Source organism: Ascaphus truei, chromosome 3, assembly GCF_040206685.1.
Source record: "Ascaphus truei isolate aAscTru1 chromosome 3, aAscTru1.hap1, whole genome shotgun sequence".
Lineage (NCBI taxonomy): Eukaryota > Metazoa > Chordata > Amphibia > Anura > Ascaphidae > Ascaphus > Ascaphus truei.
This window is the reverse complement of record NC_134485.1, coordinates 188,583,118-188,609,061: the sequence shown is the minus strand read 5'-3', so window position 1 is coordinate 188,609,061 and position 25,944 is coordinate 188,583,118. Positions and strand designations below refer to the sequence as shown.

Here is a 25,944-nt window from a genome sequence, read left to right as displayed (position 1 = left end):
ACACACACAGTCACACGCACACACACACAGTCACGCACACACACACAGTCACGCACACACGAGGAATTCACGCTTAGTGCAAATACAAGGGATGTGTACGCATGTTCTAAGTCAAATTTATTTGCGTTTTGTCAATGAAATTGTATTTTGATTTTTAATTAAAACATCACCAATACAAATACAATTTCTGTGACAAAAGTCAAAGAAGTTTCACTTACTATGCGCGTGCACAGCACACACAGCTTTTTTTTAATACCAAAATGGTCGAACTAATTTGTGCAGGTTTGTGAACAAATAGAAAAATTTGTGTTCAAGTTTGTGGGCTTAACTTTAACACATTCTCCCATCTGTAGAACCCAGTTAATCCTGTCAGGCCCTGGCATTACCAGTGGGTGAATTGCTGGAAGGGCAGTAGTTGGTGCACAGTTATGACTGCCTTACTTTAGAAAAGTACAGTATGAAGATAGACTTGGGACACATTTCTTCTACTAGAAACCCTAGTTCTGACATTTATAGATCTGTTGAACACCTCTGATCAGTAAACAATTTTTCCTTTATTAGCATTGTATTTTGTTTCTGGTACGTTTAGTTTCATTTGGCATGTTATTTGAAGCTTCCCCTTTGCTCATTCATTTGAGGGACTAAAGTCCCCATATCCTAGATAATGGAGTTCCCAGCACAGCTGTCTGCATGCTTTTCTTCCATTGTGACTGGCCAAGAAAAAGCAATTTGAATAATTCACAAATTATTGGGTAGGAAAACATTTATTGCATTATTAAAATTAAAAAGCCTCGGGTTCACAGCAAGACTCTATTATTGCATTACATGTCTGTTTATACGAAATGCAGCTTGCATTTTATGAATGCAATATTTTTCTCAGTGAGCATAACTAACACACAGTATTCTTTAAAAATGTTAATTTGGAAGCATGAATTTATGGGCGTTTTTTCCTGCAAAGTAGAATATTGCGATAAACACAGATCCACCTACCAAAGGTGGCATCAAGAGATGTGTGAACGTGTATTTGAAAGAAACATGTGTTCCAATTACACCATGTTACAATTGGTTTGAGGGGCTATTTACATTTTTGTATTATTGTTATTATTATTATTATTATTATTTGAATATTATGAAAGCGAACAAAGCGTATGGTGGACAGACTGGTAAGTAAATACAAAAAAAACAAAATCACTCTAGCTAAAAAGTGAGTATCGTTTACAGTTATTACTTTTTCCTTTTACTGACAAGGGTCAAAATGAATCCATATGTGATATCAGAATGTGTGCAACTGTTTAAGTTTGATATTTTCTGAAACAGTCTGTCAGTCATTGTTTATAATGTATTTTGTAACAAATGTTGTTTCTAGCACTAAAAGACAGAACTCGGTTCAATAAATCTCTCTTTTTACATAACATTGGTGTGGTTTACTAAAGTCTTCAAAATGGAAGTTGTTGCATTCATATACATTCGTATATGAGTATTTTCTCTCTATAGCACCCTTTGTATCCCTGCCACAGAAAGAGACGGTGGGAGGGGGGGGGGGTGGAATTGCCGGTGCCATTGTACTGTAAGAGCTTATAGAGACTTAACCATCCACAAGGAAGTATTAAAGCGATCAGGGCCTACTACCTTATTAGAAATGGAAGTGCAAGGGAGCCTGAGATTTTAGGCATTAGATCCCTATTGGCACTGTGTAAAAGGAAGGAAATGTATATACGTGTGCAGATCTGCAGACAAATTTCCCGGGGCCCAGGACTACTGTTCTGACCAGGGCCACACCCCCACCGTCGTCAGTGTTGCGAGCTTCATTACACAACTCGTGAGTCCCCCCCCCCCATTTCACACCTCGCGAGCCCCCTCTATTTCCCTCCCTCTTCCCATGTATTTCTCTCCCCTTTGTCTCATCTCTCACTCTCCCCCTCTTCATCCATTACCCCACTCTCACTCAATCCCTGTCCCTCCCCCCCGCCTCACATAGTTACACAGTAGATGAGGTTGAAAAAAGACATACGTCCATCAAGTTGAACCTATGCTAAATTTAGACAACAGATAATTTATCCTATATCTATACTTCCTTATTGATCCAGAGGAAAGCAAACAAAAAACCTCAGTGACATATCATCCAATGATATCTCATAAGGGGAAAAATAAATTCCTTCCTGATTCCTAGATTTGGCAATCAGATTATTCCCTGAATCAACATCCTTCCCATGTATACTTATTTGGTATATCCATGTATACCTTTCCTTTCTAAAAAGATGTCCAACCTTTTTTTGAACAAATCTATTGTATCTGCCATCACAGTCTCCATGGGTAAGGAATTCCATATTTTAACTGCCCTTACTGTAAATAACTCTTTCCTTTGTTGCTGGTGAAATTTCCTTTCCTTCAACCTAAAGGGATACCCCCATGTCCGTTGTACTGCCTTTGGGATGAATAGTTATTTTGAAAGCTCCTTGTACTGTCCCCAAATATATTTGTATATAGTTATCATATCCCCTCTTAGACGCCTCTTTTCTAATGTAAACACATCTAATTTAGCTAGCCTCTCCTCATAAGTTAGATTGTTCATCCCCTTTATTAATGTGGTGGCTCTTCTCTGCACTCTCTCTTGTTCTAGAATGTATTTTCTAAGGAGTGATGCCCAAAATTGTACTCCATATTCAAGGTGTAGTCTTAATAATGCTTTGTAAAGGGGCATAATTATGTGTACTTTCCTTTCATCCATTGTCCGTTTAATGCAAGATAAGAACTTGTTTTCCGTTGCAGCTACTGCATGACTTTGGGCACTATTGCTAAGCCTGCTGTCTACAAGCACTCGTAAATCCTTCTCCATCAAGGATTCCCCCAATTTATCCCCGTTTAATTTGTATGTCGCCTGTTTATTCTTGCTTCTCAAATGCTTAACCTTACATTTATCTGTATTAAACCTCATCTGCCATTTACCTGCCCAAGTTTCCAGTCTCTCCAAGTCCTTCTGGAGAGAAATGACATCCTGCTCTGATTCTACTACCTGTCACGATTGTGCTCGCCACAAACCAGGGTCGGACCGCGAGGCTGAGGTGGGGTTGTAAAAGCACCGACCTTAGACCGCGCAGGCTGATCCGGATTGCGAAGTTCGTAGTCATACGTAGCAGGATCAGGATAGGAGAAGACAGCATCGTCGTTGTACAAGCCAGGGTCAGGACAGGAGACGTCAGAATAAACATTGTCCAAGCAGGAGTTCGGCAACAGGGAGTCAGGAAAGCCCCGCTTCAGCTTAGGAGTGCGGGGGTGGCCTCTGCGCGTGCGGCGACCATGGCCCATGGTACTGGTCTCAGGAGGTGGAAGACAGACCAGATTTACACACCGCCTAGCTGCACGGTTAAACCAGTGCCACAGCGCAAGAGTCCTGAGCGGGCTAGGGAATCCTCTGTAGCAGCGCAGGAACCAGGACACGGCCTCTCTAGATTAGGGAAAGAGTAGGCCCCAGGAACCAGGAAGCTGTAGATACACAGGGAAACCTTCGCTTCAGTGCAGGAATCCAGGAGACTGAAGGACGCAGGGGCGAAACCTCCGCTTCAGTGCAGGAATCCAGGAGGCTGAAGGACGCAGGGACGAAACCTCTGCTTCAGCACAGGAGAACAGGAAGCTGAAGGACGCAGGACGGAACCTCCGCTTCATCACAGAAGAACAAGCGGGAGCTTGAAGGAAGCTGAAGGACGCAGGGCGGAACCTCCGCTTCAGCACAGGAGAACAAGCGCGAGCTTGAAGGAAGCTGAAGGACGCAGGACGGAACCTCCGCTTCAGCACAGGAGAACAAGCAGGAGCTTGTGGCAGAACAGGTAGTGACATCCGGTAAGGACTATGCTCGGCAGGGAGCATTGTGGGAACATAGTACTTAAAGGCCAGCGGACCAATCCCCGGCGGGGGGTGTGAAGGTCCTGCTCCAATAAGTGAATACAAGGCTGGATTGCAGTGATAGATTGCACAGCTGCAGTAGATACCAGAGGGCGTGTATGGCAGTATAGCTTTGGTGAGTGAATCCAGGCTGCAGTAATATCAGGTGAAGAGTTCCAGGACTGCACCGGTCTGCAAGGTAAGGCAACCAGTAAACCGCGGAGCGGATTCCTTACACTACCTTACACAATTTAGTATCATCAGCAAAGATGGAGACTTTGCTCCCGATGCCAACCTCAAGGTCATTAATAAACAAGTTAAAAAGCAGGGGTCCCAGTACCGATCCCTGAGGTACTCCACTCACGACTTTAGCCCAACCTGAAAAAGTTCAATTTTTGACAACCCTCTGTTGTCTATCCTTCAACCAGTTTTGAATCCAGGTGCATATATTTTTACGGAGTCCAATTTGCTTTATTTTGTACACCAACCCCGTGTGGAACCGTATCAAAAGCCTTTGTAAAATCTAAGTAGACCACATCAACTGCATTACCCTGGTCTAAATTCCTACTTACCTCCTCAAAGAAACAAATAAGGTTAGTTTGGCATGATATATCCTTTATAAATCCATGCTGACTATTACTAATAATTTTGTTTTACATTATATATTCCTGAATATTATCCCGTATTAAACCTTCAAGTAATTTCCCACTATTGAAGTCAGGCTTACAGGTCTGTAATTTCCCAGTTGTGATCTAGCTCCCTTTTTAAATATAGGCACCAAATCTGCTTTACGCAAATCTTGTGGTACTGAGCCTGTGGAAATGCAGTCCTTGAATATTAAATGTAATGGTTTGGCTATTACTAAACTTAACTTCTTGAACTCTTGGATGTATGCCATTGGGGCCACGTACCTTATTTACTTTCATTTTTCAGCATACTCCACCTCCTCTTCTATTTGCTCGATCCTTCCGAAAAAGGGAATAACCCTCTAAATTAACTGCCCAGTCATGAGTTTCATCCCACCATGTTTCAGTAATGCCTATGATATTATACTAAGTTTTTTTTCAGCCTAAACTATTTTCTTATCTGCTCCTTCCTTCCTGCGCCAACTTGGTTTAGTCTTTAGTAGTTTTCTAGTATTATCTGTATTCACTATGAGTGTCTCGCTGCTTGTCAAACTCGCACTTGCCTCCATTCTACCTCCATAACCCCTTGTTTCCTCATCTATTCTATTTAGTTCGTTATCTGTTTTATTCCCCCCCCCCTCCATCGTAGTTTACAATCTCCTCCAACCGTTTTAGCATTCTCCCCCCTAGCACAGAAGTTACCTCATGGCACCTCTCAGAGAAAGAGTCCCAGTGCTCTAAAAACCCCAAACCCTCCTTCCTACACCACTTTCTTAGCCATGCATTAACCTCCCTAATCTTTGACTGTCTTCCTGCGGTAGTGCATGGCACTGGTTGTATTTCAGAAAATACTACCTTGGAGGTCCTTGCCTTACACTTTTGGCCCAGATCCCTGAAATAATTTTTTAGGACCTCCATCTTTCTCTAACTTTGTCATTGGTGCCAACATGTACCAAGACCGCCAGGTCAATCCCAGCCCCTCCCAACAATCTGTCTACCCGATCCACAATGTGCCGAACCCGAGCACCCGGGAGGCAACAAACTGTTCGGTTCATGTGGTCATGGCAACAGATTGCCCTATCTACCTTCCTAATAATGGAGTCCCCTACCACCACAATATTTCTTTGTATCTGAGCATTCTGAGTCCCCATTGTGCTGGAGGAACTATTCCCCTGGCTGCTAGAGGAATCCGTCTCCCCAGCTTTGCCATTTCTGCCCTGAAACTCATAATATCTTCAATCAACATGGCAAATCTATTGGGATGGGTCATCTCAGAACTGGCCTGCTTCCCCTTCTAACTGTTACCCAGATACCTACCTGCTCCTCACTAACAGCACCACCATCTGCACCACTAGTCAAAGCAAAGGCCTGCTCAGTGAGCTCTAAACCCCTTTCAAGGTTATCAACATCCCTCAATATTGCAAGTTTCCTCTTCAGATCAGCAATCTCTAACTCGAAATAGACCACCCTCACATGTATTTCTCTCCCGTGCGTCTTACTCTTACTCCCTCTTTTCCTCACTCACCCCTCTCTCCTCTCACTCTCCCCCCTGGCATCAATGACCCAACTCTCACTCAATCCCCCTCCTCACACTCATGCCATCTCCCCTCACAGTTCCCACCACAAAATATATACCAAAAACTCCACCCCCAATGCAAAAAACTTCCCACCCCCAAATACATACAAACAAACCCACCCCCTCAAATATATACAACCCCCACCTCCCCAAAAATATGCAACCCCCCCCAAATACTTACAACAAAACCCACCTCTCCAATACATTTGAAACACCCCAATATATATATAAAAAAAATATACAGTATATATATATATATATATACCCCCATACATATAAAAAAAATTAATTAAAAAAAACATGTATATAAAAAAAACCCAATACATATAAAAAATACATCTAAAATCCCCAATACATATAAGGCGTCAGCCAAGGTGAGCGAGCGCTCACGACCGTGGGAGTGACGTCACACGCGCCTTTAGCTGCAGCGATTTATGGCCTAGGTAGACGCGATGGGGAGGCATGGCTGTGACATCACGGAGCTGGTTCACCCTCATGGGGCGAAACCGCTCACGTGACCCGAATGTATTTGATTCTTTGCGCACCGTGCACCCCATCGCACTGGCGCTCAGTCTATGGCCGCGATCATTGCCTTAAGGCATTTTGCTCGCGTTGTCGCGCTCACTGGCTGCAGCCTAAAACCCCCAATACATATAAAGAAAGACCCCAATATATATAAAAAAAGACCCCAGTGCGTATAAAAAAAAAATACGTATAAAAAATATCCCCCACCCCCATTACTTAAAAAACAGACTTGCCTTGTGGATGGTCAGGCCGTGCCCGGTGTCTGCGGGGGGCCTGGCAGCTGGCGCTGCACTTTGGGCCTCACCTCTGGCCAGGCCCGGCTGCCATTACTCTCGCGGCCGTGCTCTGGCTCTCCTTCAACTGCAGTCCTCTTCCACTCTGTCCCAAGTGCATGCAATGCTGGCGCTCGCCGGGCCTCCCTCTGTTGCCGTGCACCTGTAGCTGAGCCAAGCTTACTTCCGACGTGCTCGCCGGCGTTGGAAGCTCGTCGTGGGACTTTGTGCTTTTGTGCTGCTTTGACGCTGCTTTGTGCTTTTGTGCATTATTTGGATCACGGAGAAGGAAGAGGCCTGCAATTGAAGGAGTGTCGAGGCCCAGCCGCGAGAGGACCGACAGCCAGGCCTGGCCAGAGGTCGGGCCCAACTTGCACCACCAGCAGGCCAGGCCCATGGCAGACACCGGGCTCGGGACACCTGTCCCTTCTGTCCCCCCCTGTCGGTGGCCCTGTGCGTGTGTATATGTACCTTAATATGTGCTATTATTTCCATATCTACACTTAAAGCCTCCTCTATTAGTGTCCATTAATACCAATAAATCCTAGTAAGAGTTTTTGCAAATGTTTGAATCTTCATAGTCATTTCAAGCCTCACTCATTTGGAGAGAGATAAAAGGTCAGTTTGGGGAATCAAATACTGGCTTAAATGGACCCACAGCCCTGATTCATGTAATAATATAATATTTATGTTACCATATCATTAAAAGGCAATCTGAGGAGTTGAATATTGCAATCCGCAGAAATCCTAGCAAATTCATGGACAAATACACTAAATTCATATAGAATTAGATAACATAAAAAAGGGGATCATTAAGAACCTAAAATCTTTATATTGGGACACTATTAAGCTAATTATAATAGAGCAACAACTCAAGGCCTTGTCAGCAAGGTCACACACCTTGAGGCCGGAGTGCGGAGGCCCACTCACAATTTTGGGTAGTCCAGCCCCCCTATCCCCTAACCCGGATGGGTTGCTGTGGAGAAGGAGGCGAAAATATATTTTTTAAAAATTAAACGGACTCTGAGCGGCTCAGTTGCAAGCTGGATCAGCTCCTAGGCCAAAGTCAGCACTTTAGCCATTAAGCCTGAAATCAGACGGAAAGGCAAACAAATCTCACATATCCCACTGTGCGGCTAACGGGAGCAGCGTTTTTTTCCTCTTCGAGTCCCGTCGGGAGCTGACCGAGGTGGGGTTCCAGCTGCATTCTTGGGGCCTGTGCCTCCTATGGGCTAGACTACATGCGGAAGCTAAGATGGCCACCGAGGCCATGCGGCAGTTCTAGCCGGAGGGCCGAGCCTCCACCTCACCAATACTAGCAGTGGAAGGTCTGTGAGGCCAGGCGATCCCGTGTCGGGTGAGAGAGCAGCAGTCCTGGAGGTGTGCGGGGGTCTCCCGCCCAGATCCAGACAGTGCGGGCGGATAGAGTGGTAGGCACCGACCCGCGAACAGGAAAGCCCCGGCGCTGGCGGAATACCGCCGGAGGGATGCTGACCGAACTACTTGGGCACACACTAGAGCTGCCGCTGGAGGAGAGGCTGCTATCCCCCTGCGAGAGTCACAGACGGCAAGACACCTGAAGGTGAGCCCAGGGGTAAGGCCCGGAGCGGCAAGGTTAGTCGTTGAGGTGGGAGGCGAGAAGGAGAGAGGCCAATCGAGAGGCTGAGAGGAGTGGGGCCACCAGCGAGAGGTGTTGAGTGGGAGGAGATCGGGTCTGACTTAGCCCACTGGTTCAGGGAGGAGAGTGCCCCACGAAGAGGGATATATACCTCTCTCTAGCTGTGAAAATAAAATCAGGCCTCTCTAAACAAACAAACTTGCAACAAGCTAAAAAGAAAGCAATCTGGGGCTGACAGTCCCCTCATCCCCACATCTCCAACCTAAGGGAGAAACTAAACAGCCACTGCACAGAGAATTCCCTAACTCCTGAAAACAGAGCCAATTAAAAACACAACAGAAACCCCACAGGCTCTACTACACCTGATATAGGGTATACGGGGTGCACAAGAAACAGTGGTGTTCTGAAACACAAAAACACTATAACATAAATAAAGAAACAGCCTGATCCCACCTAAGGTGCTGCAGTTGCAAGGGACTATATACTGTATGTCTTCTCCACTAGGCTATATTCACATATGTGAGGATCGGTCTTAGATCCCACCCGAGTGACGCCACTGGTGACGCACCTCACGCTGACAGGATTTTGCGTAGGCGCCGTTCTACAGTTGCCAGGCAAAAGGATTCAACCAGGAGTTAATACTGACAGCAGGATAACCATCACATCTACTTCACATGCAGTGCTTACTAATGAAGACCACGAAAATAGAGAAAGAAGACAAAACAGAATTAGAAACATACCTGAGAAGGTTTCGGTGGAAGATCGTCACTCCTTTCTGGTCAAACTCTTCTCTACAATCGACACAACCTTAGAAGAACGAGATCTACAAATGGATTGAGCTCACAGAGCATTAGGACCAAGATCAGAAGGCCCTAAAAGGTCAAGAGATGTGATAGTGAGACTCCACCATTACACTACAAAAGATAAGATTGTTAATTGCTGTAGAATAAACGGCGATATCGCCTTTGAGGATACTACCGTACAAATTTTCAATGATATTTCAAGGGTTACTGTGGTGTGTCAGCGAGAATTAAAGCCACTAAACTCACTCCTGAGAGAAAAAGGAATTAAGTACAGATGGAGCGTCCCGTTCAAACTCTGTGATAAAGAATGGAAAACAGATCGCCTCAGGTATCCCGAGGAAACAGAGAATTGGAAACAGAGAATTTTATGCAAGCACTCGGCCTATCACCTTCTCAAACCACCAGTGAACCACAAACGCAGTCGAAGACACAGAGTGAACTGTCAGTAGGTTCCCCCTCGTACCTCAGAAAGGCTGGCCGCCCAGAACCAACAAAGACCAACCAAGTGATCTCTCTAAGACTAGATTCACGCTATCCAAGACCAAGACCATGGAAATACATTTCCACTACTTTTTCTTTTTTACTCACTCTGCCAAATTTGATTTTGAGTCGGATTGCGAAAGAGTTATGATCCCTACGATGTCTAGATCCTTCCCACAGGTGTAGAACTGTTCAGCTTAGGGCCTACTGACATTTGTTCCTGCTCAATCTGACCCACAGCTTTCAGGGCTCTCAAGGTTCCAGGTTTAACTGTATATTAACTGGAAACTGTATATTAGGTAAAGGGAAGAAATTATTTTAACTTTAAGAAAGAACATGGTCAAGTCGTGTTACCAGTTCTTTGCAAAACTTTTTTCATGGATATGTTTATAATAAGAATATTTTGTTTAGCTATAAGAACAAGTTATAAAGGTTCACAAGTTTTTGTCCCTATCTCTGTTTGCCCTTTTTGTTCCCCACTAAAAACGTATTTTTGTAAAAGGTTTATAAGAAATCTAAAACGTTGGGGAGCGTTTAGGAGCAAATAGAGGCTGTTGTATATTAGTTCCCCAGTTAGGTTGTGAATGCGAATGTTATTCAGCTAATGACCCTCCCCCCACCCTCCTCTCCTCCAACACTTCCCCCCACCCTCCTCTCCTCCAACACTTCTGACCACCCTCCTCTCCTCCTCACCTCTCCCTTTTTCCCCACTCCTCCCTTTTTCCCCACTCCTCTCCCCCCTTACTCCTTCCCCCTCCCCCCTTCTGTTCCCAGCCCCAGAAGAAACAAATATTGTCCTACTGTAAAAAAAACTCTGTGACAAAAGAATTACAGATATGCTGAACTGTTACAGTTGATATGAGGTTTTCAAACACTAAAACCAACTAAACTGTTTTTAACTATGTTTATGTATATTCAACCGAACTGTTGGAAGTGAATTTATTTGTGATATCTATGCTAACTTCCCATCTGCACCCCTCATCCCCTCCAACCTGCTAAGTTGATTCTGAGGTTAAAAATGTATATAACTACTCAAACCAGTTAGATGACAAACTGTTAAAAAATCACATTAACATATATCCAACTGTTGAAATGAACCTTATATATGTCACCAATTTAAGTGACTCATTTCTATCCTTCTCCCTCCCTCCCTTCCTCTCCCCCTTCCTCCCCCCTCTACCCCCTCACTCCCCCCCTTTCCCGTCCTCTTCCCCACCCCCTACTGTGAATAACCAATCAATATGCCATCTTGAGTCGACTAGGTCGACTAACCAATCAGCCAGTTAATCAACCAATCAGACAGTTAATTAAGGTCCTAACTGAATATACCCAGAGGAAACTCGATCTTGTTATAAGGGAAAGGAGGACTCCTATTCCACTCCATGAAACAAACTAAACAACTTTCCCCCTAATCATCCTACCCACAAGGTATTATCAAACCAAAGAGAAAAACTTATCATTACAATTTTTCCAGGTCAAATCAGAGCCAATCCACAAAAACAACCACCCAATGGCTAATCCTACTCCGATAAAGGTAATTTTGCTTAATGTGAAAGGCCTTCATTCAAAAAGAAAAAGAAAATTAGCCCTCCAGGAATTTAAAAAGACAAAGGGAGACATTCTATATCTCCAGGAAACCCATTTTGACTCCCAAGACCCCCCAAATACATTCAGAAAACCATTTCTGACCGCTTTCTACTCATCTTTTAGTAGCAAAAAGAGAGGAGTGGCTATTCTAATTAAACTGGGAGTCCCGTTTAATGCAGAGAAAGTGTTTACAGACCCAGAAGGCATATTTATAATTATACATGGATCCCTATTGGGCTCTACAGTAACATTTATTAACGTATACGCACCAAATGACAATCAAGCTGAATTTCTGAGGAAGGTACTGGAGTCAGTCAAACCCCAATTCTTGTCCTCCCTGGTTCTGGGTGGAGATATGAACATGGTCCTATCCCCAGAACTAGATAAGCCTACAACACCAGGTTAGGCTCACTCCACCCTAGTTCAAAGAACATCAAAAAAGTTCAAGGAACTAGTAAAGGAATTTGCTCTAGTTGATGTTTGGAGAGCTAAACACCAAGGTCAGAGGGATTACTTATTTTACTCAACCCCCCACCAGACTTATTCCCGGCTTGATTATGTTCTAATGTCTAAAAATATTCTTAAAGCTACACTACAATCGAGAATTGGATTAATTACTTGGTCAGCCACGCTTGATTTGACCCTAACAGCCCCTTTTACTAGAAGCAATCTATTCCACTGGAGGTTAAATGAGTCCTTTCTAAATGACCCAGAAGTTGTTAAAATGCAGTCTGATTAATTTCCATACTACTAATATGTCATATGCTGAATTTCACTCATCTGCACCATTTTGATTCCTGAACTTTTACAACTACACCTCAATTTGAATATGTACAGTATATATTGGACAGTGCATAAAGGCAGCACTACACTTATGGGAACTGATACCATACAGGCATAGAGATAGCATTGAATTGAGTTTATGTATAAGGGTTGCATTGTATAGAGGCATCATGGTATAGAGTGCATGTACCATTTTGGCATTATAAAGTGCAGTGGTAGCATCCCTCGGGAACTAGGATTGTGCAGTGTGTAGAAGCAACATTGACGACTTGAGGCTGGTATTAGGTAGCACTTACAGCAGACATGCAGGAAGTTAAAGCAGCAGTTCAAGCAATATCCTACATGTGTTTTTTTTTAATAAATCAGTTCTGTACTATGAGAAAATACTTGTAGCATTTAAAAAAAAAAAAGTTTTAATTACATTTTTAATGTTTCTAATGTAGGAAGTATTTCCAAAGTGACAGCACCCTTCTGACAGGGTGGGGCTCAAGAGCTAGAACCTATCTCTAGCAGTGCACTAATTGTATCTAGTAACTGCCCAGTCAATCATATTCCAGGACTACATTGCCCACAATGCTGTGCAAGAACTGAATTAAATAACCCTGAGAAGCGATCGATTACAGGAGAACGGATCGATCTGCAGCTTCGCTAATCACTTGTCAGTGTGCAGATTGTATTGATGCATATATTGAATGGGAAAAAAATATATTTAAAAAAAAAAAAAAAAACAGCACCTTGAACTGCAGCTTTAATAGAGCTGGGTGAGAGGAATACAGCTTGAGATGGTTGAGCTTGATATGTTTGATAGTAAGGCTGCGGCCCCGCTGGCGCTGACCACGCTCATGATGTCACCAGCTCTCCAAGCATGAGCGCCGAGTGTCCTGGCTATTTCGCAAGCGCGCGGGGGGGGGGGGGGGGCATTGTGTGCAAGTTGAGCGCGCTTGAAAGTTAAAATTTTTTGTTTACTCAAGCGCCAAGCTTGAGTGAGGGTGCGTGCGCGCGCACCGCGTGAGTGGGGACTTACACATACTTATTTATGCAAGTAAAAGCGGCAAGCACCGCGCACTCAGGCTGCGGCCCCGCTGGCGCTGACCGTGCTAAGAGTTTTATGTTTAATTATAAGTAAAGTTAAGGTAGGTGACATTATTGAAGGAGAGGGTGCAGTAAAAAATGAAGTAGATAGAAAAGAAAGTGAATAAATCAAGTGAGCAGGATGTATAATGAGAAATTGCACATTGATATTTCACTGGGTGTACTGCAAAATGTATAGGTCTGTTGTGAAAAAAAATCTCTTGTGAGCCTTTAAAATCTGAAAGAAAACATTGATCTTGAAAAGAAAACAGTTAACATTTTATATATTTTGAAGAATAAAAATATAGTAAGCTCAGCTTCCATAGAACTGTTTCAAGGATTGTTTTCTTCTTGCCTAAGGGCTCGCTCAGACAGGCTGCTACAAACAGCAGGAGCCAGATCGCGGCATTTGGGGGCGTGGCGGGGGCGTGTAACGAACGCGTCACGGAGCTGGTTCGCCTTGATTGGCTGCACCAGCTCGCGTCACGCGACTGTAGCCCAAAAGTTCAATTTGGGTTGTGCCGGCAAAATGTCGCAGCGACAACGCTGTACTTTGCCGCCGGTGGAGATTTCAGTTTGAAAACTCCCACCGCACAACCCAAATTTGCGACGGACGTTAGCGCACGCCGCATCGCCTGCTGTCTGAGCTCAGCCTTAGACTTTAGCGGTGGGCCTCAAGATTAATCGGCGCAAGTGCAACATTTTGACTTGTTTTTGCCGTTTGGTACAGAATTAATCACTTTGACATCTGTCAGTTTTTCTTTCATAAAATGCTGTAATAACAATAAACTTATCAAATGGGAACAAGATATATTTGTGATAACACTTTACAGGGACATCTTCGGCTTTCTGTGATAACATCTAATTATATTGTGTTGTAATTAATTATTAATGTTATTCTTTCATTGTAATTCACATATGTTCAAATATTACTGATAATAATGGCATAAAATATTGTTTAATCTTCACAGCTATGTGAAGGATATAGGGGGATTCAGCTATGAGAAGGATATAGGGGGATCAGCTATGAGAAGGATATAGGGGGATCAGCTATGAGAAGGATAGAGGGGGATCAGCTATGAGAAGGATATAGGGGGATCAGCTATGAGAAGGATATAGGGGGATCAGCTATGAGAAGGATATAGGGGGATCAGCTATGAGAAGGATATAGGGGGATCAGCTATGAGAAGGATAGAGGGGGATCAGCTATGAGAAGGATAGAGGGGGATCAGCTATGAGAAGGATAGAGGGTGATCATTTCACTTCATCACTAAAGGGGTTAAATTGTTCCCTCTAGTGTTCTCGTTTTCTTCCTGAAAGTTTGTTGCGCCTTTAATCAAACCTGCCTGCTAGCCATTTTCTGGTTACACTGTAGCAAAAGAAACTGATTTGTTTTCACAGAGCGAGCGAGTAGCAGAGATTGAATTACACCCACAGACGAATAAAATCCTGCCGCAGACAGAGGAGATCAGCCCCGCCAAAAAAGTAAGATCAGAATGTCTTAAGCTCTGTATTATCTCTCACAAGCAAGTTCATTTGTCTATATTTGTTTCTACAGGTTTCTATTTTCTATAGAAATATTTATAGCTCGTTATTAAAATTAAATGTTGAAAAGTTGAATCATGATGGCTGTCACTACAATTTTCCTTTTTTCTTCTTTTCTGAAATCATTGTTCTTTGCTTTTTTCAATCTGTGACATCTAGACAAAGAACCATGTAATTTTTTTCTTCTTATCCTCTGTCTCTTCCCTTAAAATGAAAATGTAGCATTTCTGTTGAGCCACAAGTTAAGGCAGGAGCGCAAACCTTTTCCCCTGCGACCCTCTGCCGGCTTTCTCCCCGTGCGCACCCCCCCCCCCCTCTTCTTACCTTGTCTGCGGCATTCTGATGTCACAACGTCACATTCCCATGGCAACGCGACATCACGAGAACATGCGGCGTCATTTAACGTCACGTTCCAATGGCCACCGGAGCCAAGGTAATGGAAGCTACAGGCCTTCGCCGCTCCCCCTGCCATTTCATTTAAATGCCTTCGGGAAGAGCGTGGGGCCTCTGTAACCGCCGCGCCACCCCCCAGAGAACCTCGCGCCCCCAGTTTGTGCACCCCTGAGCTAAGGTACTGCTGGGATGCATTTTCCATATACAGAGATGGTGCTCCACCTAAATATTGCTTAATAGCCCCTTTTTTCATTACTGTAAATGGTTCTACCATCTATCTTGTTGTCAAACATGTATTGTATTGTATGTCTTTATTTATATAGCGCCATTAATGTACATAGCGCTTCACAGTAATACATGTGGTAATCAAATAAATAACAGATAATATAAATAACAGATTATGGGAATAAGTGCTTTAGACATAAACATAACATTAAGGAAGAGGAGTCCCTGCCCCGAGGAGCTTACAATCTAATTGGTAGGTAGGGAGAACGTACAGAGACAGTAGGAGGGAGTTCTGGTAAGTGCGTCTGCAGGGGGCCAAGCTTTATGTATCATGTGTTCAGAATATCCACAGTGCTATTCATATGCTTCTTTAAGCAAGTGTGTCTTAAGGTGGGTCTTAAAGGTGGATAGAGAGGGTGCTAGTCGGGTACTGAGGGGAAGGGCATTCCAGAGGTGTGGGGCAGTCAGTGAAAAAGGTTTAAGGCGGGAGAGGGCTTTAGATAAAAAGGGGATAGAAAGAAGACATCCTTAAGCAGAACGCAAGAGTCGGGATGGTGCATAGCGAGAAATTAGGGCTGAGATGTAAGGAGGGGCAGAAGAGTGTAAAGCTTTAAAAGTGAGGAGAAGAATGGAGTGTGAGATGCGGGATTTGATTGGAAGCCAGGAGAGGGATTTCAGGAGGGGTGATGCTGAGACAGATCTAGGAAAGAGTAGAGTGATTCTGGCAGCAGCATTTAGGATAGATTGTAGGGGAGACAGGTGAGAGGCAGGAAGGCCGGACAGCAGGAGGTTACAGTAATCAAGACGGGAGAGAATGAGGGCCTGAGTCAGAGTTTTAGCAGTCGAGCAACAGAGGAAAGGGCGTATCTTTGTTATATTGCGGAGGAAAAAGCGACAAGTTTTAGAAATGCTTTGAATGTGAGGGGCGAATGTGAGAGAGGAGTCGAGTGTGACCCCTAGGCACCGTGCTTGGGCTACTGGGTGAATGATTGTAGTTCCAACAGTAATGTGGAAGGAGGTAGTAGGGCCAGGTTTGGGAGGAAGTATGAGGAGCTCTGTTTTAGCCATGTTGAGTTTAAGGCGACGGAGGGCCATCCAGGATGATATAGCAGAGAGACATTCAGAAACTCTGGTCTGTATAGCAGGTGTAAGGTCGGGTGTTGAAAAGTATATTTGTGTGTCGTCAGCATAGAGGTGATATTTAAACCCAAAAGATGTTATTAGGTCACCTAGAGAGAGTGTGTACAGAGAAAAGAGAAGAGGTCCCAGGACAGAGCCCTGGGGTACCCCTACAGAGAGATCAATAGAGGAGGTGTTAGCAGAAGAGACACTGAAAGTACGATGGGAGAGGTAGGATGAGATCCAGGATAGAGCTTTGTTCCGAATACCAAGAGTATGGAGAATGTGAAGGAGAAGAGGGTGATCCACAGTATCAAATGCTGCAGAGAGGTCGAGTAATATGAGCAGAGTGTAATGACCTCTGTCTTTGGCAGCATGGAGGTCGTCAGTTATTTTAGTGAGGGCTGTTTCCGTGGAGTGAGCAGTGCAGAAGCCAGATTGTAGAGGGTCTAGGAGAGAATAGGTGTTGAGAAAATGGAGCAAGCGAGAGAATACAAGACGTTCAAGGAGTTTAGAGGCAAAAGGCAGGAGGGAGACAGGTCGATAGTTAGTTAGTAAGACAGGTAGGGTCAAGCTTGCTGTTTTTGAGTAATGGTATGACTGTTGCATGTTTGAAGGAGGATGGAAAGGTTCCAGAGCAGAGGGAGGAGTTAAAAATGTGTGTGAGCGTAGGGATTATAGTAGGAGCAAGAGGTTTTAGGAGATGGGAGGAAATGGGGTAAGAGGGCAAGTGGTAGAGGGAGAAGAGGCGATCAACAGCGACACATCCTCCTCTGAGACAGTGGAAAAAGAGTCAAGGAAGGCAGGAGGAGAGTTAGGAAGAGGTGTAGGATGGGAAGAAGAAACAGAGGGGATGTTCTGACGTATGGATTTCACCTTTTCCTTAAAATAGTCAGCAAAGTCCTGAGCGGAGATGGAGGAAGGAGAGGCAGCTGAGGGTGGTTTGAGTAGAGTATCAAAGACAGAGAACAGTCTACGTGGGTTAGACTTGTGCATGTTGATTAGTGCAGAAAAGTAGGCTTGTTTAGCTTGCGAGAGGGCAGAGTTGAAACAGGATAGCATAAATTTGTAGTGAAGGAAGTCTGCGAGAGTGTGAGACTTCCTCCAGAGGCGTTCAGAGGAACGAGTGGAGGAACGCAGCATGCGTGTGTGGGAATTTAGCCAGGGTCTAGGGTTAGAAGGGGGAGTGCGGCAGAGAGAAAGTGGGGCATGTAGATCAAGAGAGGAGGACATGACAGAGTTGTAGTTCCTGACCAGGTTGTCAGGGTCTGTAGCAGAGCTGAGAGAGGAGAGGGAGGAGCGTAAAGTGGACTCAAAGTCAGGTAAGTGAATAGAGCGCAGGTTTCTGCAGAACCGGGGTGTAGATGGAGGTGGAGAAGGGGAGAAGCGAGATAGAGAGAATGAGATGAGATGATGGTCAGAGAGAGGAAAAGGGGAAATGGAGAAATCGGAGAGAGAGAAGTTCTTAGTGAAAACCAGGTCTAAGTAGTGGCCATCCTTGTGGGTGCTGGCTGCAGTCCACTGTTGAAGGCCAAAAGAAGAGGTTAGAGAAAGAAAGCGGGAAGCCCAAGGGAGAGAGGGGTCATCAATGTGGCAATTGAAGTCCCCAAGGAGAAGAACAGGGGAGTCTGAGGAGAGGAAGAAAGAGAGCCAGGATTCAAAGTGAGAGAGAAAGGCAGAAGGGGGATGAGTAGAGGTAGGTGGGTGGTAGATGACCGCCACATGAACAGGGAGAGGAGAGAAAATCTGGACAGTGTGAGCCTCAAAGGAGGGAAAAGCAAGAGAGGGAGGAATAGGAAGGGTTCGGTAACGACAGAGAGAGGAGAGCAGGAGCCCCACGCCTCCACCCTTCCATCAGTGCGCGGAGTGTAGGTGAAGGAAAGGCGACCATAGGAGAGGGCAGCTTCCAGAGCAGAGTCAGACTGAGTGAGCCAGGTCTCAGTTATAGCAAAGAGAAGCAGGAAGTGAGAGAGAAAGAAGTCATGCACAGAGAGGAACTTGTTAGAAAGGGAGCGAGCAATCCAAAGAGCACAGGAGAAAGGGAGAGAGGAGGGAGGGTGGCAGGGGATGGGTATGAGGTTGGAGGGGTTGACACCAGAAGGAGTAGAGGTTGCAGTTGGCAGGCGAGGACGAGCGCATGTAGGAATAAGACAGGGACCAGGATTGGGAGAGATATCCCCAGAAGCAAGGAGGAGAAGCATGGATAGAAAGAGGATGTGTGAGGATGATTTGTAAGGGTGTTTTTTTAGTGCAGGGGATATAGCTGTGTGGTGTCAGAGGGCGCAGGTAAGAAAGGAGTTCATGTGAACTGAGAAGTGGTGAAGGAAGGAGAGATGGAGATATATGAATAGAGTTTGAGACATACTGAGGCTAGTAAAAAGAAGTGCATCATTTGAGAAGAAGTGAAGTCACAGCAAATATAAATGGTAAAGGCAGCATCACAGCAGTAATGATGCAGTCTGGTATTGATGATATCCTCCTTTCCAGCGTAGTTCAAATGCAGGAATCAGGGCCTGTTGGGGTGTCCACTTCTTCCTCACTTCTTCCTCACTTCCTTTTAAACTTCAGTTGTTCAGTAGTCATGCCACTTATAATGGGCCACTTGGATATGGGCTGCAGGCAGACTAGCTGTTCTGACTGGGTTTATATAGGCCTAAAAAGTCACCTGACAGTGTGGTTCTGTCTGCTTAATTACAGTAGCACATCTGAGGCACATTCAAACAAATGGTTTTCTACACAGGGTGTTCCCTGCCTAGGTGGCAACACTTAATTTGATTAGGGGTAGACAGAAAACAGCATTCAAATATGGTTTTTACCTAGCATTGGATCACTTGCATATACTATATAATATACACAGCAAAGGCTTTAATGAGGATTTAGAGATGGTTTTTTACCTGAGGAAAGAAGAAGGATAAGATCCATTAGGGTAAGAGTTCCTTCCTTTTTAACTTCAGTTGTTCAGTAGACATGCCACTTATAATGGGCCACTTGGCTATGGGCTGCATGTTGTCTAAGAGTGACATTTCACTTGTCCCTTTCCTTCTCCATTCACATTCAGGACATGGCTAAAACTTGTCGCTTCTTTCTCCATAATATTGTCAAGTTCCGCCCTGTTCTCTGTCAAGCTACGGCTAAAACTCTAATTCAAGCCTTTATCCTCCTCCATCTGGATTATTGTAACATACTGCTAACAGGCCTCTGGCTTTCTCCTGTGCAATCTATCCAAAATGCTGCTGCTAGAATAATTTCATTTTCTCCCATAACGTTCTCTGCTCATCTCCTCTTTAATTCCCTTTCCTGGTTTCCCATCAAGTTTCAGGTCACCAACAAAGTTCTCCTCCTTAACTTTAAGGCTGCGCTTATAGCGCCTTGCAACGGCGACGCGGCGTCGATCCAAAACAAATGCATTGTTGCCATCGCAAGCGCTTATAATAAGCGCGACGGGAGCGACGTCGCGACCAAAAATTTGGTAGCCGGTCAAATTTGACATGTGGCAACAGCCTCTGAACCAATCAATGGCCAGGTCGCTAGTGACGTCGCTGCAAAGCGAAATTCAACTTTCGCGGGTGGCGACGGCAACGGGTGATATCATGTGTCGTGTAGCGGGCGCTATACACGCGGCCTATGGCTCTCAAATCATCTGCTCCTTCTTACATTTAAGCTATGATCTCTCACTGTGATCATCTCCTGTTCTACCCATAATTTTCTTTCCACCCCATTCACCTCTACTGCTTTCTCTCACCTTAAACCTTTCTCCCTCACTGCTCCTTACCTGTGGAACTCCCTCACACTAGGTATACGCTAATCACCACCTTTAAGTCAAACATTAAAACTCACCTCTTAAATTAAGCGCTTCAATAACCTAGACTCATGGCTACTGTCCCACACCGGAGAGAGTAGCCAGTCACTTGATAAAGTCCCCAAGGAGGGATGAAACGTTGTGTTTTTGTGCTGAATACATTTTTCTAAGAAATCCGAAGTTGCCCTGGATCTTTCTACTCTCTCCAATGTTGGATGTTCTAGGCAGATATCCCTGAACCAGGAGCACCGGTATCAGCAAGTATCTTATTTGTTTTTTTTTGTGGTGTGCAGCTTCTCTTGTGATATTACTGTCCCACACCCACAGTCACTCCTACTAACCATTGAGGCCAAGCACTGCCATCCACTGCACTTATTCCCTCACCTGCTGTCTCTGTAAGTCTCCCATCATACCACTTAGATTGTAAGCTCTCCAAGGCAGTGATTTCCTCTCCTATTGTCTGATCTTAATTCTTGCACTTATTGTATTATAATTCCCTGTACTGTATTTTTTCTCTTGTAAATCACTAAGTACAGCTGTGGGCATTATATTATTAAAGATATACATATAAAAATATAATCTAAAACTAGGTGCGTGGTTTGAACATGAAGTTGACTGAAATGTTACAGCATGCATAGAGGTGGTGGGAAACAGAGTAAAGGAATTGGTTGACGTTTTACAAGAAATATAGTGGCATGCAGTACCAGACATCAGAACCTCTACATCAGGCCTGGACAACTCCAGTCCTCGAGGGCCGCAAACAAGCCAGGTTTTCAGGATATCTCTACTTCAGCACAGCTGGCTCAATTAAGGGCTCAGTCATACTGAGCCACTAATTGAGCCGGCAGTGCTGCAGGGACATGGTGCACTCAGTGCTCTCCCCCTTCCCTCCGACGGTGCTGCAGGGATATGGTGCGCTCAGCGCTCTCCCCCCTCCCTCCGGCGGAGCTGCTGGGACATGGTGCGCTCAGCGCTCTCCCCCCTCCCTCCGGCGGTGCCGCAGGGACACCGTGCGCTCAGCACTCTTCCCACTCCCTCTGACGGTGCTGCAGGGACATGGTGCGCTCAGCGCTCTCCCCCCCCTCCTTCCTGCGGTGCCGCAGGGACACAGTGCACTCAGCGCTCTCCCCTTTCCCTCCGACGGTGCTGCAGGGACATGGTGTGCTCAGCGCTCTCCCCCCTCCCTCCGGCGGTGCTGCAGGGACATGGTGCGCTTGACGCTCTCCCCACTCCTTCCTCCCTCCGGCGGTGCTGCTGGGATACGGCGTGCAAGAGGTAGGTGATGACGACGGTGCTCATTGTAGGGGGAGGGAGAGAGTGTGTGTGTGTCAACCAGGGGATCCAGCGCCACCGACCCGCAGCCGCCTTCCTCCTCGTTACCGGACACAAGCTGTCCGAGTCCCCCGGCCTGGAGCAGCCCCCCTCTCCTCCTCCTGGCGGAGCTGCAGGGACACAGCACCCGCATCTCGCAGCCCCTGACCGAAGAAAATGAGATCTTTGGGGAGCCGGGGCACAGAAGTTTGGTACGGGTGGGGTTTGTGTGTCAGTCAGATGGTCGGTCGTCCTCCTCTCCTTTGACTGGTGGGAGCTGGCAACACTGATGTCGCTGATGGCCTCTTCTGCCAGCACTCCAATAAGGGGTTATTTTAAAAGAAATCCACTGTGTCCATCCCTTTGCTGCTAGAATTACTCTCAGTGTAGAGTATTACCATGATAACGAGATGATGAAAATGTGATATTTAAAAAAACAAATACTCATCACAATATCAGACCCTAAGCATTGGCCATGAACAGATTACCAGATTACATTGCATTAACATAAAGTACAGTAGTTACAGTATATGCGTTTTTATATGTGTTTCTATTACTTAAATACACAGTATTACAATACATCAACAGTGGAAGGAAGGGAGTAAACAAGGAGAATTTATGTAGTAGGTAGGTTTATCACATATTGCAACACTAAAAATGTAAGCCTCATTCCCTTGCGTTTCATTGTGAACCCATTTCACAGGCCATCCCCAAAATGGTAAGAAGTCTTTACTTAGTGTTAAAATGTTTTTTTCAAGGGGTTAAATATTGTCCGTTCTAGCAGGAGGGCACATGCCCCACACTGAACTACTCTTACTATTCATTAGGTTTCCAAAATGTACACTGTGACATGAAGAGTTTAGGTAGTCTCATGTTCTCCTTTTCCTCAGTGTATCATGTTATGGGACATCTCAGGTGTTCATCACCATCCATGTCCGTTCATAATCACTAGATATGAATTAAACCGATGACTAGAGATGTGTGAAACTGTCCCAACTGGGGTTGCACATTTGTTCAAGAAAAAACTCCCTAAACCACGGGTCCGTTTTAAATGGTTTGCAGATTCTGCAAAATGTATGTACATCTCTACTAATGGTAGATCTACAGTATGTGAGAAAGGTACAATTTAATAATATTGCAGGCAGAGGTTCTACATAGAGATTTAGCTGCATATAGTTAAAAAAATATATAAGCATTCCTCCATACTGTATATTTTCTTATTGTTATTAGTGATCAACGGTTTGGTCTCTACCTCCATTTCTTTAAGACAATGGCAACACATTTTGCTACTCACATTGTCTTCCAAATCTGGACGAACAAGTGAAGGAGAGTTGGAGCACTACTTACAACAGTAAAAAGAAGAACTGCCAGAGAGTGGGTCCCAGGATAAAAATATTTATTGGATCAGTGCATGTGCCACAAAAAACGAGCCCAAAGGCCCCCACCAATTTTGCTACTCACATTGTCTTCCAAATCTGCACCACTAATAAAAATTGGATTTCTCTCTGTCCCAGTGGTAGCCAGAAAAAAATCACCATCACACACCCATAATATCATAATGTTCATTTATTTTAGTAAGGCCTCTTCAATATGTCTTGCTATAAATAATATGTAGCATATTCAAATACATTTTGTGGAAGGATTTTTTTTCTCTTAATTTTGGTTGTGATCTGCCTTTTCTTTGCATTAAGGTCTTTTATAATACTACTCTTGTAGCATGTCATATGGGATATTTTTCATGGTAGAGCCAAGAGTGCCTTCTCCGTACTGGTAGTGACAAGCAAAAGTAATGTAACACCTTGTCTCTGTATTCTATTTCAAAGGGTTCATCATCATTTTGATGCATTGTCCTCAGGAGATGTAGTGCATGACATTGATCACTTTCCTCACAATGGTGTATATGACAGAGATAACTAATTGCTTGGCTGGTGTGCATGAGAAATATGTGCTCCTTGGGCACAACCCTGAATTGCAAAAATTATTCAAATTCCCAAAATATCTGCTTGCAAATCTAGAGTTACCATGTCACTTTCACGTAACCACTTTTATTCCACACTCTCTCTTTCCACGTATCTGCAGCAAAGTGCATATATACATGCAAAATATAACACTATGTAACGAGTGAGGATTATACAGTATGTAAATACTTTTTTTATTCCAAGTATAGATTTCTTATTACCTATTGCTGATTAATGTCACAACAATTAAATAAAATAGTTTTCTGCTTCTCTACCTTCTAATCTGAAAATTAGAAGTTGGCACCATTTGCAAAGGCAATTAAGGTGCTCTATTTCCTTTTTAACAATCTGCAAATGGATTCTAAAAAATCTGTCTGGATTGTAGTCAATGATGAATGAATCCGCCCTGATTTCAAGTATGAAATCTCCATGCGGAATTCCAGGAAACTCATTTTGACAGTTTCGCTCACCCCAAAGACAGATTTTTAGATTTGTATCAAGATGTGGAGCTTTTATCTGAGCAATTTGAAACTCAGTGGCATTTACACAACCCCAAAAACTCTTTCTTAGCACAAACTGCCTTTACCTTTGTCATAATCGACATCCGTCAGTGTGAAGGTGTTTTCGGTTTTGGAGAAATGTTGATACATTTTTTGTGGTTTTTCTACAAACTGCTTTATTCATCCCAGATCATTGTGACTGCTGCATTCTCTTCTCTGTAGATTATGAGATCTTAGCCTTTAATGAAATAGCAGATCTAGTATATCCCACAATATTTAGAACTGTTGACGTCACAACAGAAAGTGCAGGCTATGAATGTCTTTGGTCGCTGACGGTATAGCTCCGTGGATCTGCTATGATCACTTTTAAATACTGATACTATTATACTACAAGCCTACCTATTACCCATTTCACTATGTCTTAATTGCGACTACTAGTATAGTCCAGTATAGTTCTATTTTTGCCATGAGTAAGTAGGCAGCCAGTTAGAGCTGCATTTTGGTTATAGCTACAGCAATTTGACACACGTGGTCCTAGCATATTGAGGCGTTTTAGCTTTGCAGATCCCACGGGGGGCGCGAGATTCTCTGCGGGATGGGGGGGGGGGGGGGTGGGTGGCGGTTACAGAGGCCCTGCGCACTGCCACAAGCCATTTCAATTAAAGGGGAACGGCGATGGCCTCTGTAACTTCACTTACCTTGGGTCAGACGGCTTCTTGCGATGTCGCCATGGCAACGAGACATCAAATGACGCCGCGGATTCACGTGACTCCCATTGCTATGACAACGTGACAGGGTGATGAGGGTGCTAGGGAGAACCCATAGGGGATGCAGGGTACAAATATTGCTCACCCATGGTATACACTATTGGTATGAGCTACACATCACTCCGCTGTATAAATGACTACTATTATAGCTGGGTTGTCTTGCAATTTAGCAGCCTGTTAGAACTGTATTTTATTAACATTCATTTGGATTTACCTAGTGATGATTGTCAGTGTGTGGTTGCACTTGCTTTGTCCCTATTAAAGTGGCAGTACAGTTGCCCAATTGTAGCCACAATAGCTGATTCCAATCAAGGGATAACTAATAGCCAATGTTATTACTTATAGGTTTGCAAATGATGTCTGCATAGTGAAAATATGCAGGGAGTCATCAATGATGGATGCTCACTACTGCTAATTCTAGATACTTATACAGTAGATGAGGGATCTGCACCACTAGTGCAATTGCATTAACCACAATTGGCTACATATGTGTGTCCTTCAGACAAAAAGACCTCCAACATACATCACTCTTGCTAGCCATACATTCCCGTGTTTTAATTGTACATATTTGTGTATCTTCACTATTGTCACCATTCATTTTGTAATTGTGAGTTTTTATTTGAAAGTTGCATTAAACGTTATGTATTAACAGCCCAGGGTGTGCTCCATAAATGTACTTTTTTCCCCCTGTAAAAAGCCCCTTATCACTGCTGCTAATATTGCTTCAGTGAATGGTTTGATAAATAAAATTGGCTTTAAGAAGGAGGAGGCTGAATGTGTGGCTCAGTGAGTAAAGGCACTGACTGAAAACAATAAAACTGAGTTTGAAGCAGGGGAGCCTGGTTAATATCGGTGTTAGCTCCCTGTGACCTTAGGCAAGTCACTTTGTTTCACTGTGCCTCAGGCAACAAATAATAGATTGTAAGCTCATCTAGGTAGGGAATCTCTGTAAAAAATCCTATGTCTTGCATACTGTGTGCTTAGTATATGCACACTATACTGTAATTGTCGCATATGGGAGAAAAGAACTATATGAAATAAAGTTATTATTTTAAACACCAGAAACGCCAATTTTATTTTAATTCTTGACCTGTAGTGAATCTAGGC

General features: G+C 44.2%; 1 protein-coding gene across 6 annotated transcripts in view; it reads left to right on the top strand.

Moving 5' to 3' along the window:
- The window catches only part of REPS2 (RALBP1 associated Eps domain containing 2), a 425,141-nt gene that overhangs the window by 363,892 nt on the left and 35,305 nt on the right, over positions 1 to 25,944 (top strand). For all 6 annotated transcript variants that reach the window (XM_075589809.1, XM_075589813.1, XM_075589812.1 and 3 more), the window contains one exon: positions 14,622 to 14,705. In XM_075589809.1, the coding sequence (XP_075445924.1) occupies positions 14,622 to 14,705 (84 nt within the window). The remainder of the gene's footprint in view (positions 1 to 14,621; positions 14,706 to 25,944) is intronic.